Source organism: Chiloscyllium plagiosum, unplaced genomic scaffold (assembly GCF_037043375.1).
Source record: "Chiloscyllium plagiosum isolate Xiang-an unplaced genomic scaffold, Cpla_swu_hap1 HiC_scaffold_10, whole genome shotgun sequence".
Lineage (NCBI taxonomy): Eukaryota > Metazoa > Chordata > Chondrichthyes > Orectolobiformes > Hemiscylliidae > Chiloscyllium > Chiloscyllium plagiosum.
In genome coordinates, this window is record NW_028270148.1 from 112,126,842 (window position 1) to 112,145,555 (window position 18,714).

Below are 18,714 nucleotides of genomic sequence, written 5' to 3' on the forward strand. Positions count from 1 at the left end.
AATACCCTGATTTATCCAACTCGAAGGACAGTTCTGAGAAAGAGAATTCAAGAGGTTGGAATGTTTGACAGCTGAAGGCATGGTCACCAACCATGGAGTCATTAATTATCTGCATAGGTCAATGACTGAAACAGGCAAAGCCCAGTTATCCCAATGGCTATAGAAGATTAAAGAGATAGGAATGGGTGAAGCCATGGAGAGATGTGAAAACAAGGATGAGAATTTTACATTTAGTCTCTTGCTTAACTGGGAGTCAATACTGGTAAAACAAAGATGATAGGTGCATGGGTCTTGGTGTAAGTATAGACTGCAGAGTCAAGTGATCTATTTGGGAGCAATGTGTAAAAAAGGTAAAAATGTGAGGGGGGCTGGCAGGAGTGCACGAGAATGATCTAGTGATTGTAAAAACAATCTGAGGTTTACAGGAGGAGATGAACTGAGGCAGAGTAAAGTTGGATAGGAGGTAAAATTAGGTGGCCTGGGTGGCAAGTTGAAACTTTATTGCTGGAACAGCACAGCAGGTCAGGCAGCATCCAGGGAACAGGAGATTCGACGTTTCGGGCACAGGCCCTTCTTCAGGAATGAGCAGAGAGTGTTCAGCAGGAGAAGATAAAAGGTAGGGAGGAGGGACTTGGAGGAGGGGAGTTGGAAATGTGATAGGTGGAAAGAGGTCAAGGTGAGGGTGATAGGTCGGAGTAGGGTGGAGGCGGAGAGGTCAAGAAGAAGACTGCAGGTCAGGAAGGCGGTGCCGGGCTGGAAGGATCCGGCTGAGACAAGGTGGGGGGAGGGGGGATGAAGAAGCTGGTGAAGTCCAAGTTCATCCCCTGCGGTTGGAGGGTTCCCAGTCGGAAGAAAAGACGCTCCTCCTCCGACCGTCGGGTTGTTGTGGTTTGGCGGTGGATGAGTCCAATGACCTGCATATCCTCGGTGGAGTGGGAGGGGGAGTTGAAATGCTGTGCCACAGGTTGGTTGGGTTGGTTCGTCCGGGTGGCCCAGAGGTGCTCCCTGAATCGCTCCGCAAGTAGGCGGCCTGTCTCCCCAATATAGAGGAGGCCACACCGGCTGCAGCGGATGCAGTAGATGATGTGGGTGGAGGTGCAGGTGAATCTGTGGCGGATATGGAAGTTTCCCTTGGGGCCTTGGAGAGAAGTGAGGGGGGAGGTGTGGGCGCAAGTGTTGCACCTCCTGCGGTTGCAAGGGAAGGTGCCGGGAGTGGTGGTTGGGTCGGTGGGGGGTGTGGATCTGACAAGGGAGTCGCGGAGGGAGTGGTCTCTACGGAAAGCTGATAGGGGAGGGGAGGGAAATATATCCTTGGTGCTGGGGTCTGTTTGGAGGTGGCGGAAGTGACGGCGGATGATGCGCTGTACATGGAGATTGGTGGGGTGGTAGGTGAGGACCAGTGGGGTTCTGTCCTGGTGGCGGTTGGAGGGGCGGGGCTCAAGGGCGGAGGAGCGGGAAGTGGAGGAGATGCGGTGGAGGGCACCGTCGACCACGTCGGGGGGGAAATTGCGGTCCTTGAAGAAGGAGGCCATCTGTGTTGTACGTATTTTGAACTGGTCCTCCTGGGAGCAGATGCGGCGGAGACGAAGGAATTGGGAGAATGGGATAGCGTTTTTACAGGGGGCAGGATGGGAGGAGGTGTAGTCCAGGTAGCTGTGGGAGTCGGTAGGTTTGTAGTAGATGTCCGTGTTGATTCGGTCGCCTGAGATAGAAACAGAAAGGTCTAGGAAGGGGAGGGAGGAGTCCGAGACTGTCCAGGTGAATTTGAGGTCGGGGTGGAAGGTGTTGGTGTAGTGGATGAACTGTTCAACCTCCTCGTGGGAGCACGAGGTAGCGCCGATACAGTCATCAATGTAGCGAAGAAAAAGATGGGGGGTGGGGCCAGTGTAGTTGCGGAAGATGGATTGTTCCACATACCCTACGAAGAGGTGGCAAGGACACATAACTGCAAGCTTATCTTGGAGTCAAATATGAATTCATAATTGTGAAAAGTCTGCATCTTCTCATCTAGTCACGAGGGAGAGGAACAGAATCAAGTTAGAAATTAAGCTTTAAGCAAGAAACCCAATACAATGGGTTTACAAGTGTTAACTGAAAGAAATATCTATTTATCTTATGGATTCAGGAATATCCTGATGAAGGGCATACGTCCAAAATGTCGATTCTCCTGTTCCTCGGATGCTGCCTGACCTGCTGTGCTTTTCCAGCACCACACTCTCGACTCTGATCTCCAGCATCTGCAGTCCTCATTTTCTACTATCTCACATTGAATGTTGAGCAAGAAATGTGACAAAATAAAAACCGAAAGAACTGCAGATTCTGGAAATCAGAAACAAACAAATACTGGAAAAGCTCAGCAAATTTGACAGCATTTGTGAACAGAAATCACAATTAACGTTTAATGTCCAGTGACCCTTCCTCAGAACGGATAGTAGTTAGGAAAAATATAAATTTAGAAATGAGTAATTACGAAAACCATTGATGAGGTGTAGGAAGTGTCTTCAGCAGACATGTGGAACTTGCATGTTTTCAGAAGTGATTGTTAAGGGGCTGCATGCAGATGAGAAATAAGGGTTATTGATCCTTGGAGACACCAAAGGCAACAGCGCAGGAACAGGAAGCAAAAAGAAGCCATTTCACATGATTTTCTGGCTATGATCAGACAGATAAGAATGCAATCAGAGGAATACAGTCCCAAAATGAACAGGATGACAGTGGAATGGCGATGGACGAGAATGCATAGTCATACAGTCAAACAGTACGGAAACAGATCCTTCAATCTAACTAGTCCATCCTGAACATAATCCCAAACTGAACTATTCCCACCTGCCTGCTCTTGGCCCATATCCCTCCAAACCTTTCCTATTTATGTACTTATCTAAATATCTTTTAAACATTGTAATTGTTCCTGCATCCAACACTTTCTCTGGAAGTTCACTCCACATGCGAACTACCCTCTGTGTAAAAAATATTTGCCCCTCATGTCTTTTTTAAATCTGTCCTCTCACCTTAAAAATGCCACCCAAATCTTGAAATCACCCATCCTATGGAAAAGACATCCATCATTCACTTTGTCTATACTCCTCATGATCTTATAAATTCTACAAAAGGTCACCTCTCAAACTCCTACACCAAAGTACCATCCTATCCAGCCTTCCTTCCATATCTGGCAACAACTTAATAAATCTTGTCTAGACCCTCTTTAGTTCAATAATATCCTTCCTATAAACAGGACAACCAGAATTAGACACACTACTCCGAAGGAAGCCTCACTGATGTCCTGTACAACCTCAAAAAACTTCCCAACTCCTAAACTCAAAGGACTGAGCAATGAAGACAAGCATGCTCAACACCCTTTTAACCACCACGTCCATGTATCAAAGCTGACAGACAGGTTGAGGAAGAAGAAAGTTTACCTTTGTCATAGTAACAAGGGACATCATTTGAAACTTTGGTAACAACCTTTGTGGCACTGTGGGAGGACAGAAACCAGATTACAAGCATGCAACAATAGAATGTTAGACAAGATAGGAATAGATTTGAAAAGCAAAGACATATTCAAAAGTATTATGGATAGAAATTGGAGGTTGAATATAGGCCATTGGCTTGCAAGAATGGCCTGATCAAGGAATGAGGGGTTTAATTGCAGATTTGAAAGATAAAGCACCAGGAACTGTAGAGTAACCACGGAGTTAACATGCCATTTATATAAACAATTTCGATGTGAACATAGGAGGTATAGTTAGTAAGTTTGCAGATGACACCAAAATTGGAGGTATAGTGGACAGCAAAGAAGGTTACCGGAGAGTACAATGGGATCTTTATCAGATGGACCAATGGACCGAGGAATGGCAGATGGAATTTAAATTTTGATAATTGTGAGGTGCTGGAAAGGCAAATCAGGACAGGACTTTTACACTTAAATGAACAAAGAGACCTTGGAGTGCAGGTTCATAGTTCCTTGAAAGTGGAGTCACAGGTAGATAGGATAGTCAAGGCAGCATTTGGTATGCTTGCCTTTATTGGTCAGAGCATTATATAGGAGTTGGGAGGTTAATGTCACTGACGTACAGCACATTGGTTTAGCCACTTTTGGAATACTGTGTGCAATTCTGGTCTCCCTGCTATAGGAAGGATGTTGTGAAACTTGAAAAGGGTTCAGAAAAGATTTACAAGGGTGTTGCCAAGATTGGAGGGTTTGAGCTATAGGGAGAGGCTGAATAGGTTGGTGCTATTTTCCCTAGAGCATTGGAGGCTGAGGGGTGACCTTATAGAGATTTATATAGTCATGAGGGGCATGGAGAGGGTGAATAGACAAGGACTTTTCCCTGCGGTGGGGAAGTTCAAAACTAGAGGGCACAAGTTTAAGGTGAGAGATGAAAGACCTAAGGGGCAACTTTTTCACATATAAGCTGGTCCATATATGGAATGAGTTGCCAGATGAAGTGGTGGGAAACATTTAAAGTGGTTAAAACATTTAAAAGGCATTTAGATGGGTATATAAACAGGCAAGGTTCAGAGGGATATGGGCCAAATGCTGTAAAATGAGACCAGATTAATTTAGGATATTTGATCAGCATGGACAAGTTGGACAGAAGGGTCTGTTTCCCTGCTGTATATTTCTATGACTCTGACAGCCAGATAGGAAGTAATTGTGGTCAGTGACTTAGCAGAAGTAGGTTGCACAGACAAACTCAAACCACAAGAGGTGATAGGAAAGAAATTAAAGGATGCAAGTTAACGGCATGGTAATATGTACACACTTCCCATTGCCAACACCCAGGAAGACAAAGCTCCAGGAAAAGTACATACGCAAAGATGTTTTTTTTTAAACCACTTAACTACTTTGCCATATCCTCAAGTGAATGGGTAAATGCTCATATCAGCCGCTTCATAATTCAAATTTACTGTTGCAAAACGAATACACCAAGAGCAGCTGTTGTATCAATAACTGGAAGATTGGATACTGAAGTGTTCTTGAATGCTGTCCCTTTAACTCCAGAATCTGGGATACTTGAAATTACAATTTGCATGTTGTTATCTCCATTTTCTTACCTTTCAGTAATCATGTTACCAATTAAGGCATAGTGTTTCCTTATATTTTCTCTAAAATGGGAGGACTGAATAGTCAGCTGTCCACATGTTTTATTGGCCTTGAGGGCTCTGAGATCCTTCAGACGTTTCAGTAACAGAGGTCCAGTCTGTTTGTAAAGGGTAAACTATGCAGCATCCTAACAACTATTACAAATCAGAAACCGCTTGCTGAACAATAATGCAAAGCTCTCTTTGATCTGCCCAGGTCCCAGAAGTTCAGATGATCTATGTGCAATGATTCAGATAGCGCCCAAAGTCTCATCAAATTGGTTTTCAGCTTTCCTTGTATGCTGAAAATGGTAGCAAATCGGTCATTGTTATAGAATCATAGAGATGTACAGCATGGAAACAGACCCTTCCGTTCAACCCATCCATGCCGACCAGATATCGCAACCCAATCTAGTCCCACCTACCAACACCCGGCCCATATCCCTCCAAACCCTTCCTATTCATATTCCCATCCAAATGCCTTTTAAATGTTGCAATTGTACCAGCCTCCACCACATTATCTGGCAGCTCATTCCATACACGTACCACCCTCTGTGTGAAGAAGTTGCCCCTTAGGTCTCTTTTATATCTTTCCCCTCTCACCCTAAACCTATGCCCTTTAGTTCTGGACTCCCCCACCTGAGGGAAAAGACTTTGCCTATTTTACCCTATCCACGCCCCTCATGATTTTATAAGGTCACCCCTCAGCCTCTGATGCTCCAGGGAAAACAGCCCCAGCCTGTTCAGCCTCTCCCTCTAGCACAAACCCTCCAAAGCTGGCAACATCCTTGTAAATCTTTTCTGAACCCTTTCAAGTTTCACAACATCTTTCCGATAGGAAGGAGACCAGAATTGCACGCAATGTTCCAACAGTGGCCTAACCAATGTCCTGTACAGCTGCAACATGACCTACCAACTCCTGTAGCCAATACTCTGACCAATAAAGGAAAGCATACCAAACGTCTACTTCACTATCCTATCTACCTGCGACTCCACTTTCAAGGAGCTATGAACCTGCACTCCAAGGTCTCTTTGTTCACCAACACTCCCTAGGACCTTATCATTAAGTGTATCAGTCCTGCTAAGATCTGCTTTCCCAAAATGCAGCACCTCGCATTTATCTGAATTAAACTCCATCTGCCACTTCTCAGCCCATTGGCCCATCTGGTCCAGATCCTGTTATAATCTGAGGTAACCCTCTTCACTGTCCTCCACACCTCCAATTTTGGTGTCATCTGCAAACTTACTATCTATACCTCTTATGCTCACATCCAAATCATTTATGTAAATGACAAAAAGTAAAGGGCCCAGCACCGATCCTTGTGGCACTCCACTGGTCACAGGCTTCCAGTCTGAAAAATAACCCTCCACCACCACCCTCTGTCTTCTACCTTTGAGCTAGTTCTGTATCCAAATGGCTAGTTCTACTTGTATTCCATGAGATCTAACCTTGCTAATCAGTCTCCCATGGGGAACCTTGTCGAATGCCTTACTGAAGTTCATATAGATCACATCTACTGCTCTGCCCTCATCAATCTTCTTTGTTACTTCTTCAAAAAACTCAATCAAGTTTGTGAGACATGATTTCCCACGCACAAAGCCATGTTGACTATCCCGAATCAGACCTTGCCTTTCCAAATACGTATACATCCTGTCCCTCAGGATTCCCTCCAACAACTTGCCCACCACCGAGGTCAGGCTCACTGGTCTATAATTCCCTGACTTGTCTTTACCGCCCTTCTTAAACAGTGGCACCATGTTTGCCAACCTCCAGTCTTCCGACACCTCACCTGCGACTATCGATGATACAAATATCTCAGCAAGCGGCCCAGCAATCACTTCTCTACTTCCCACAGAGTTCTTGGGTACACCTGATCAGGTCCTGGGGATTTATCCACTTTTAACCGTTTCAAGACATCCAGTACTTCCTCCTCTGTAATTTGGCCATTTTGCAAGATGTCACCATCTATTTCCCTACAGTCTATATCTTCCATATCTTTTTCCACAGTAAATACTGATACAAAATATTCATTTAGTATCTCCCCCATTTTCTGTGGCTCCACACAAAGGCCGCCTTGCTGATCTTTGAGGGGCCCTATTCTCTCCCTAGTTACCCTTTTGTCCTTAATATATTTGTAAAAACTCTTTGGATTCTCCTTAATTCTATTTGCCAAAGCTATCTCATGTTCCTGTTTTCCCCTCCTGATTTCCCTCTTAAGTATACTCCTTCTTTCTTTATATTCTTCTAAGTATTTACTTGATCTATCCTGTCTATGCCTGACATATGCTTCCTTCTTTTTCTTAACCAAACCCTCAATTTCTTTAGTCATCCAGCATTCCCTATACCTACCAGCCTTCCCTTTCACCCTGACAGGAATATACTTTCTCTGGATTCTTGTTATCTCACTTCTGAAGGCTTCCCAAGTTCCAACCGTCCCTTTACCTGCGAACATCTGCCTCCAGTCAGCTTTCGAAAGTTCTTGCCTAATACCGTCAAAATTGGGCTTTCTCCAATTTAGAACTTCAACTTTTAGTTCTGGTCTATTCTTTTCCATCACTATTTTAAAACGAATAGAATTATGGTCGCTGGCCCGAAAGTGCTCCCCCACTGACACCTCAGTCATCTCCCCTGCCTTATTTCCCAAGAGTAGGTCAAGTTTTGCACCTTCTCTAGTCGGTACATCCACATACTGAATCAGAAAATGTTCTTGTACATGCTTAACAAAATCCCTCTCCATCTAAACCCTTAACACTATGGCAGTTCCAGTCGATGTTTGGAAAGTTAAAATCCCCTACCATAACTACCCTATTACTCTTGCAGATAGCGGAGATCTCCTTACAAGTTTGTTTCTCAATTTCCCTCTGACTATTGGGGGGGTCTATAATACAATCCCAATAAGGTGATCATCCCTTTCTTATTTCTCAGTTCCACCCAAATAACTTCCCTGGATGTATTTCCGGGAATATCCTCCCTCAGCACAGCTGTAATGCTATCCCTTATCAAAAATGCCACTCCCCCTCCTCTCTTGCCATCCTTCCTGTAGCATTTGTATCCTGGAACATTAAGCTGCCGGTCTTGCCCATCCCTGAGCCATGTTTCTGTAATTGCTATGATGTCCCTGAGTTCAGCTGCCTTCCCTGTTAGGTCCCTTGCATTGAAATAAATGCAGTTTAATTTATTAGTCCTACCTTGTCCCTGCCTGCCCTGACTGTTTGACTCACTTCTGTTCTCAGCTGTACCCGTCTCAGATCGATCTCTTGCCTCACTACCTCCCTGGGTCCCACCCCCCCACCTTACTAGCTTAAATCCTCCCAAGCAGTTCTAGCAAATTTCCCTGCCAGTATATTAGTCCCTTCCAATTTAGGTGCAATCCGTCCTTCTTGTACAGGTCACTTCTACCCCAAAAGAGATTCCAATGATCCAAAAATGTGAATCCTTCTCCCATACACCAGCTCCTCAGCCATGCATTCATCTGCTCTATCCTCCTATTCCTGCCCTCACTAGCTCGTAGCACTGAGAGTAATCCAGATATTACTACCCTTGAGGACCTCCTTTTTAAATTCCTGCCTAGCTCTCTGTAATCTCCCTTCAGAATCTCAACCTTTTCCTTCCTAGATCATTGGTTCCAATGTGGACAATGACCTCTTGCTGGCCCCTCTCCCCCGTGAGAACATTCTGCACCCTCTGAGACATCCTTGATCCTGGCACCAGGGAAACAACACACCATTCTGCTTTTTCTCTGCTGGCCACAGAAAAATCTGTCTGTACCTCTGACTACAGAATCCCCTAACACAATTGATCTCTTGGAAGCTGACGTACCCCTCGTTGCATTAGAGCCAGTATCAATACCAGAAACTTGGCGGTCGTGCTACCTTCCCCTGAGAATCCATCGCCCCCTACATTTTCCAAAACAGCATACCTGTTTAAAATGGGTATATCCACAAAAGACTCCTGCCCTCGCTGCCGACCTCTCTCACCCTTCCTGGAGTTAACCCATCTATGTGACTGTATCTGAGACTTTCCCCCCCTTCCTATAACTGCCATCCATCACATACTGTTGCAAATTCCTCATTGCTTCTATCTGTCTCTCCAACCGATCCACTCGATCTGATAAGATTTGCATCCAACAACTTTTATGGCAGATATAATCCACAGTAACCCTTAAACTCTCTTTAAACTTGTGGATGAACAGTGTAGTTATCCCAGAAGGAATAAACCAAAGCTACTCTCTGGGGGCATGCAAAATGAGATGGCTAGAACCCTTTATGGTCTCTAATATTTGGCAATTAAATCCTTACCTGCTCCTGACTGACTCAGCATTAAGATGGAAACTTTATAGTTATATGGGTGATATTGATAGGATCCTATACTTCCAGGAATCCAACTGTTCAGACAAAGTTAATACCATATTTGCAGTAATTCATAATAAACTGAAGGAAACTAAAGAATGTCTGAATACAATAAACTGCTGACTGATTTAACTAACATCACCTGGAAGCATCCATACGCATTAAAATTAAGGAAAGTTGCCAACTCCACAACCAAAGTGGAGGAGACTATACATTAAGCTCAACAGTTTGCAAACTTGACAAATGACATACAATGACAAGCAGCAAAGCAACCTTGTTATAAAACTGCGGCTGAAAAGGAAAGAAGTTGCTTGCTCATCTTTACTGATGGCTTAGCATACCTTCTCAATTCTCAGAAAATTTGCCTTTTAAGCTCATTGTTCAAGATTGTCCCAAACACAGACACAACAAAGTATACAACATTTGTAGAAATGTACATAGAAGAGTAAAGCTTGAAAAGGTGGACCAATGGGATCGAGGAGCTGCTGACAAGGGACAAACGTTAGTTCCATGTTGGATGTGTATTTTTGTCAAAGCCAGTGTAAGAGGGAAGAGTGGTGGATACATGTTTGGTTAACCTCTCAAGGACTCACCATATTTCTTCTGCCATCTATTAGGGGAAGAGATTTTATCCTGCAGAAATAAGTTTTGCTCCAGTCACAACACTAGTCGTCATCCCTTAATTCGTTCAAGCTTGATGAAGTATGAAAATGACCACCAATCTTTTCTTGATACTAGGCTTAATTTAAATTTGTTCATTTCCAACCTACCTCAGGGTATCTCAGCAGTCTCTATTTATATTATCTTAATGAAGCCAATTAAACCAACTTAAACTAAACAAACAGGAGCCAGCCCTCTAAAAGGGACACTACAGTAAAATAATTTTTAAAAAACCAAAATGATACTCAAACTAAATTTGTCTTGGTCTTGGGGAGTGATTATGTATCTAGCCCATAGTGCTCAATAGTCATAGAAGGCTAAAGTATACCTATGGACAGTGTGTGTTCCATGGAGACCTGGGTACAAGGCAATGGCTGACACAAGACTGATATCAGTCTCCAAATGCTCTAGGTACTGAATTAAACAACAGCCTTCATTTGTGCATCTTGTGATAGAGTAAACCGAGCATCTATACCTACAATATGATCAATCTTTGGACTCCGCTGCTTTTAATCACTGAAAACCATGCAATACAACAGTTTTCTCAATGTACTTGGAATAATTTCAACAAAATCTATTCTTTCCCTCCTCATGAGCACCACTTTCCCTTCAAGTGTTCATAATGTCCTTAATTTTGGTTCAAGATCCCAAGCTGCCTAAACACGAGTCTGATTTTACATAGCACTGATAACTAGCCCCAAGCAAATTCACAATGGCATTCATCCATCTTAGTTGTGAAACACAGCTGCCCACAGTCAAATGCACAAACTAAGCAGAATAACATAGCAGACACAAATCTGTGATTAATTTTTGATCATTCCAGACCACCAGTAAAAACAAAACTGATCTCTAAAAATGTGCATTATAGAAGTCAGCTTTCACATTTGTTTCAAACTTGTCTTCTTTGACTTTGATCTTGCAATGGTCTTAAATTCAATACAAGATAAATGGTATATGCTGCAAGAAATTCTTAGGTTTGGGATGGTAATTGCTGGCCATTTGGAAGACAAGAGATGAAGAAAAGGAAAGGTAAAAGAGATGCCTAAGGTAGAAAGGTTAAAGGCAAGTTTAAGAATTCACCTGAGGAAAATTGCCCTTAAATAATAAACAATCAATTATCTATTTTAGTTACCTTTATTCTAAATACATTCATGATCAAATTATTTAATGTTTCAAAAAAAGCATACAATTCTCTTGAGCATCATGCTTACGCAATAAAAGCCTTTTGGGTGCCTCTACAGCAGCAGTTTACTTTTAGGAGGCCCACATCATATTTAATGAGGTAAATTTAGGAAATATTTAAAGAAAACTGCTTTGAAAACAAAACTCACATAATGAAGTACGCAATGAAACAGGATTTGGAAAGTATGTTTTGTTTTATGCTCAATTTCCAAAATATTTTCCCCAACAACTAAAGCTTAAATTTAATGAACAAAGATATTTACTCCCCACACTCTCCCTCACCCAAATTTAGTAATCGCGCTATTGCATTCTGCTTTTAAGTTACACAAGTGATAAACATCTGCCATCAGTTTGTCTGTCACCTGCTGCTTAAAGAGCTCAGAATGTCTATGCCAGGCATTCCCAATTTGGCCAGAGGCCCACAGCTCCCGCAAGGATTCAGATCTAAATTGTAAACAGGATGCTGGCTGCCGATGGCAAGAACTACAATCAGTTGCTCGCAGGGCAAATGCAACTAAGCTGCTTTCTCGCCTGCTGGCTACATCCATTGTCTTGCCAAGCTATTCTTTCAGGTCTGCTAACAGCCTGTTCATTCACTGATGGCATCCCTTTGTTATAAGACAGTTAAAAAAAGCGACTGCAGATTGTGCAGCTTTGATCTCTACAGCACTTAAGAGGAACAACTAAAAATGCATCTGCATTTTATGAAATATTTTGCTGGCATGTAAGCTTTCAAATCTTGACCATGAAACAAAGCCTGTGCACAGAAAGGCAGTGATAAAATGGAGGACATTTGAACTATTTCTGAGAGGTATAATTTTATTAGGTTTGGTTTTTCAGAATATGCAGCTGCAATAAATATTGATTCTTTGCCATTACACCAAATGGACTGTGGTTATCTAAGTCGAATGGGGGGTGCTGGAAAAGCACAGCAGGTCAGGCAGCATCTGAGGAGCAGGAGAATCGATGTTTCAGGCAAGGGCCATTCCTGATGAAGGGTTTATGACCGAAACGTCGATTGCCCTGCTCCTCGGATGCTGCCTGACCTGCTGTGCTTTCCCAGCAACACACTCTCGACTCTGATCTCCAGCATCTGCAGTCCTCACTTTCTCCACCCTGCTATCCATATAACTATAGTTCCGGAGATGTGTCAGTTAGTCCAGCTGTCTCTTCAGCTCTGCAAACTGGAGCTCAAATTTCTTGGCAGTTTTGTATTTTAACTCGAGGTAATGTGGAAATTTAGTACCAGATCAGGATTGTATAATTTGTTTTTCATATTGGTGAGGGAGGAACAACAGCAAGAATTCTTGCTCAGGATTAACATCCGACCAAATAATTAAGTGGCAATTGAAGGTCTCAATCCATAGTTTTTTTTTCCTTTATACATTCATGGGATGAGGGCATTGTCCATCCCTAATTGCCCAGATGATAGATAAGAGTCAACCACACTGCTGGGGTCTGGAGTCACGAGTAGTCCAGACCAGGTCAGAATGATGGTTTCCTTCCCTTAAGGACATTAGTGAAGAATCCATTGACAGCAGTCAAACGAGATTTATACATGGAGACAAAAGGTATAGCTGAGGTCTGAAATGAATATTTTCCATCTGTCTTTACCAAGGAAGTAGATGCTACCCAGGCCATAGCGACAGAGGAGGAAGCTCTGTCAAAAAAAAAGGCTTAAAACTGGTGTTAAACTACTGGAAAGTTGACAAGGCACAAGTCTATAAAGAATGCATCCAAGGATACAGAAGGAAGTGAGAGTGAAAATTGAAAGGGCATTGGCCATAATCTTTTAATCTTCCCTAGACTCAGGGGAGATACCAGAGAACTGGAGAATTGCAGACAGTATACTCTTGTTTCAACCATTTTTGAACAATGATAGATCAATCAGTTTAACTTCAGTGGTGAGGAAGCTTCTCAAAACAATTACTTGAGATACAATTGGCGGTCTCACGAAAAGAGGTGGATTTGGAAGTGTCACTGTGTCTTTCTAAAAGGGAAATTATGTTTGACTAACTTGTTAGAGATTTCTGAAGCGCAGCTTATACCCTCCAAACCAGACAAACCATTTCTATACCTTCTCCAAAACCTCTACATCTTTCTGGCAGAGTGGCGATCAGAACTGCACACAAAATGCCAAAGGTGGTCTAACTAAAATTTTATATAGCTGCAACATCACTTGTCAGTTTTTATACTCATTGCCCTGACCAATGAAGAAAAGCATGTGATAGGCCTTCTTCATCTTCAGGCTTTCTATATTGATGTGCTACTTACCAGCTCACTGGAGATCCCATGTGACTTTACCTTTTGTATCAGCCTGCTATGAGGTCCTTTTCAAAGGCCTTGCTAAAGTCCATGTAGACAACATCTACCACTGCCCTCAATCATCTGTCACTTCCTCAAAAAAACACAAATTTGAGACATGACCCTTGCCCCCAACAAAGCCATGCTGCTTATCATTAATCATCTATATTTTGAGTGAATCCTATAAGTAAATGTGAGTAAATCCTATTGCTGAGAATCTTTTCCAATAATTTCCTAGCAGTGATTTAAGGCTCACTGGCCTGTAGTATCCCTGTTGCCCTTCTTAAACAAAGGAACAATGTTGGCTAATCTCCAGTCCTTTTGGACCTCTCTTGTGGCTAAAAAAAGGAACAAAGATTTCATACAAGGCCCTAGCAATTTCCTCTCCTCCCTCACCCAGAATTCTGGGAGAGACCCCATCAGTTCCTGGGGACCTGTCAACCTCCATGTCTTTTAAAAAAGCCAAACACCTTTATATTGACATATCTCAGAATATCAACATACCCTTCCCGAGACTTACCATATACCATGTTCTTCTCCTTTGTGAACACCAGTGCAAAGCGTTTATAAAGGACCTCACCCTCCAGCTCCACGCATAAATTCCCTCCTTTGTCCTTGAGTGGACCTACCCCTTTCCCTTGCTAGCCTCATGCTCCGACTGTGCATATAAAACATCTTGTGCTTTTCCTTAATCCTATTTGCCAGAGACATTTCATGGCCCCTTTTAGCGCTCCTAATACCTTGAGTTCTTTCCCGCTGTCTTTGTATTCTTTCACGGCTCGGTCTGTCCTCAGTTTCCTAAACCTTACATATGCCTACCTTGTCTTTTTGACGAAGGTCTCAATTTCTCTCATCATCCAAAGTTCCCAAATCTTACCATTTTTAACCTTCATTTTCACAGGAACATGCTGGCCCTGACCTCTAATCAACTGGCCTTTAAAAGAGGCAATCGTACTAGCCTCCACCACTTCCTCTGGCAGCTCATACCATACACGTACCACCCGCTGAGTGAAAAAGCTGCCCCTTTGGTTTCTTTTATACCTTGCCCCTCTCACTCTAAACCTATGCCCTCTAGTTCTGGACTCTCTCACCCTACCTTGCGTATTTATCCTATCCATGCCCCTCATGATTTTGTAGACCTCTGTCAGGTCACCACTCAGCCTCCGACGCTCCAGGGAAAACAGCCCTAGCTTGTTCAGCCTCTCCCTGTAGCTCAAATCCTCCAACCCTGGCAACATCCTTGTAAATTTTTCCTGAACCCTTTCACGTTTCACAACATCTTTCTGATAGGAAGGAGACCAGAATTGCACGCAATATTCCAGCAGTAGCCTAACCAATGTCCTGTACAGCTGCAACATGACCTCTCAACTCCTGTACTCAATACTCTGATCAATAAGGGAAAACATTCCAAATGCCTTCTTGACTATCCTATCTACCTGCAACTCCACTTTCAATATAGGGGAAGTTAAAAGCATCCACTCCACCAATCCTGTTGTTTTCACTTTTTTTTTTCACAATCCTGGCAAGGATTACATGTTAATTGCCAGACAGAAAACAGGAGGAATAAATAAGCAATTCCTGGTGTGATGCCACAAGGGCCAGTACCTGAGCCACAGCTGCGATTTGGACGTGGGGAAAAATTAAGACTTCCAAATTATATGATGGGAATGCTTGGAGATTGCAAAAAAGTTTCAAGGAGACTTGGACAAGCTACACAAGTGGACAGGAACATAGCCAACAGAATATAATGCAAATGAAGTGTGAAGTTGTCTTTTTATTTCCGAAAAGAAAATTGAGAGAATATCTCTTAAATGTAGAGAGATGGGGAAGTGACGATGTCCAAATGAACATTGGTATCTTCGTTCATGGCACATTAGCATGCAGGTACAGCAAACAATTAGGAAGGTGAATGGCACAATGGCCTTCAGTGCAAAGGGATTTAAGTACAGGATTAAAAATGTCTTGCTGCAATTGTATACATCCTTTGTGAGAATGTACCTAGAGTACAGTGTATAGTTTTGGCCTCCCTATCTAAGTAAGAACATATTTGCCTTGAAGGAAGAGCAACAGAGGCTCATTGGACTAATACTTCGCATGGCAGGATTATCTTGAAAAAAATTGAGGAGACTCGGCCAATAATCTCTGGAGTTTTAGAATGAGAGGTGATCTCATTGGAACCTCTTAAAGGGCATAACAGGACATATGCAGATAGGATGTTTCAGTGGTGAACCTAAAACCAGTGGATTTTGTGTCATAATAAGGGGTAGCCCACTTAAAACTGAGATGAAGAGGAATTTCATTATTCAAAGGATGATGAATCTTTGGAATTCTTTACCCAAAGGGTTACGGAAACTAAGTAATGAAGCATGTTCGAGACATGGATATAGGGATAGGGATAGTGCAAGAAATGTGGTGAGGTAGACAATCAGCCATGATCTAACTGACTAGCTTGAAAGTTGAATGACCGACTTCCCGCCATGTTCCTATGTATGATTTTCCCTGTAGAATTTATGTAGTTATACATTACCAGGAGTTTACTAGTAAATCCCTCAAAATAATTTCAAATATTTTCTTTGCAATCATAGTTAAATTTAATTGGTCTATGACTTTTAAGTTTCAACTACACCTTCAAGGGCAATTAGTGACGGACAATAAATTCAGCCAGCAATGCTCACATCCCACGAGCGATTAATAAAACCTTTACTAAAGTCAGAGATATTTAGCTCTTTCCTGATCTATAGAAATTTCTGCCAAATTTAAAATTAAAATATCTTCACTTATGCTCAGTTTAAAAGCAACAAATCTTTGTCATCAGTATATTATTTGTGTGCCATCCAACATTTTTGCCATTCCTGATAACAGATCTATCTTAACTGGGAAATAATTACTGTGAAAGATTCTGTTACTACTTTGTTCTCAATTTTCAACTTACTATTATATTTATTAAATGGGCCAAGAGCTTCATAGTTTGCCAATTACTCTTCCAAAGGATTAATTTCTCATCCCTTTGAAGTTACTCTTATGAAGTATTTCTGTTCCAGGTGGTTGTCCCTTACTCTGCTGAATATATCCTCAAACTAATTTCTTGGCTTGGAGATGTGAATAGGCAAATCCAAATAACCACAAGACAACTGAAATATGAATAACAGTAGCTATGAACCATGCCAGGTCAGAAATGAGAAGGAACTCTAGGAGGGAACTTGTAAACAAAACAACATTTTTTATTGCAATAAGTAGCAAAACATTATCTCTAAGTACATAATCTCAAGTTCTCCATTGTGTCATCCAGTGTGTACCAACACATTTGTGCAACACGATTTAAAAGGGCAGCATAAACCTTAAGGTCAACATGGGCAGAAATAGCACTAAAATGTCCATCATCCAGAGTGCCTCAAACCATGACAGAAATATTTAACAAAAGCATGCATAATGCTTTAAATCAATAGCTTACAGAAATTGTTGCACATTTTCCCTAGAATAGAGTTAGCTCCAACTTTCCAGGTAGGTTCTACTGTGAAATACAAGGCCAATTTGCCCTTTGTTATGCTTTTCCATCGGTCGTTTATTCAGGCAATTCAAACTACTAACCTCAATAAATCAACTGGTTTGTTTAGTTTTGCTCCCAAAATAGAATTGATAATAGGTTTTGGTCCATTCCACAAAAGAGGAAAACATAATTTTGCAGATCAGCTAAGCGATACTTCTTTCAAAGACTTAGAGAAAAGCATTGTCAAAATTTTCCTGAACGATGATCAATTACATGTAAACCACAAGGCTGTTGAAGATCCAGTGACCTGAACCATTAATAGTTTCTCTCCACAGGTGCTGTCTAACACGCTGAGCATTTCCAGCACTTTCTGTTTTTATTTCAAAGGACCTAAAGCTTCTGTTTGTGGTGTAAATCAATCCCTTAACTCTGAAATATAGATCATTGGTGTTCAAAATTTAAAGTAAAGAGCATATAAAAGTGCATTCTAAGGCAATGTTGGTAGGACACTGAATCAGGTAAAAACATGGCAGATAGAACTCCAGGTCAGCAAACATGACATACGATGTTTCATATTATAGTTCAAATAATGGAAGGCTGGGAGTTGCAAATCAGAAAGTTTTGGAGATTCAGGTTCCCAATTCTTTAAAAGAACCTCCTTAAGATCACAAAAATAAAAGTTAACAGAAAGTTGTGCTTTACAGCAAGGTCTATAGCATATACAAGTCAAACTTTAAGGTGGAATCTACATAAAAACATGAGTAAGATTACAATTACACTTTGCAATGGTGGGTGGTTGGTTTGGAGAGGTGGTTAGAAGACAGTGATGGAGCACAACTGGAAAATGGAAGAGGAAGACAGAGAGAGAGAGAGAGAGAGAGAGAGAGAGAGAGAGAGAGAGAGAGAGAGAGAGAGATATCTCTGCTGAGTTGGAAAGAAAAAAAAAATAGAAACTTACGAATAAACTTCTTTTGCATAGTTTCTAGCAATGCCTGGTGGGCATCTTCTGCTTGTAGGGCCACCGAACATTCCCTAGCCAACACAGTCCGCACAAGGTGCTCTCCGCAACCTAAGAGATGGAAATGTTTAAAATTGCAAATCTGAGAAGGTCAAAAGTGGAGGAGAAACAGATAAGCAATGACATTACCTCTTCAATAGTATCTAATATCAACCAATGAGATGCTAAGCAAACAGTTCTTGTGCGGAAAAGAAGTTTATTTGAACCAAAAGATTTTTTTGAAAGAATGCCACTCCAGTGTTTACTGTTTTAGTTTTCTGTCAGAACTCTATTCAGACCACAACAGAATTAGTCTTCAAAATCTAAAATCAATCTGAGTAATGGTTCTTGTACCAGAACCACAACAGAAAATAAATATACCGCTTAAGCGTGACACCACATATTCATTGGTCTTAAAACAATGAGAAAATTTTGGGGTGAAAAACTTGAAGTAAAACCACTGAACGCAAGCTTAAACATTCATTGTGTGTCACAGGAAAAAAAATTTCTCTTATATAGAGCTTTCGATGGGCACGTCTTTCATGTTAGTAAATTGGAAACAGGTGCATGTAAAAGAGCACATACATTTGTTGCATTAAGATACACACGTTTTCAATTTTGAAACATGAAAGAACCTCCTGTTATAGAGCAA

General features: G+C 41.8%; 1 protein-coding gene across 3 annotated transcripts in view; it reads right to left on the reverse strand.

Moving 5' to 3' along the window:
- tasp1 (taspase, threonine aspartase, 1) overlaps positions 1-18,714 on the reverse strand; it is a 97,139-nt gene that overhangs the window by 29,901 nt on the left and 48,524 nt on the right. For all 3 annotated transcript variants that reach the window (XM_043696630.2, XM_043696634.2, XM_043696632.2), the window contains exon 10: positions 18,024-18,134. In XM_043696630.2, the coding sequence (XP_043552565.1) occupies positions 18,024-18,134 (111 nt within the window). The remainder of the gene's footprint in view (positions 1-18,023; positions 18,135-18,714) is intronic.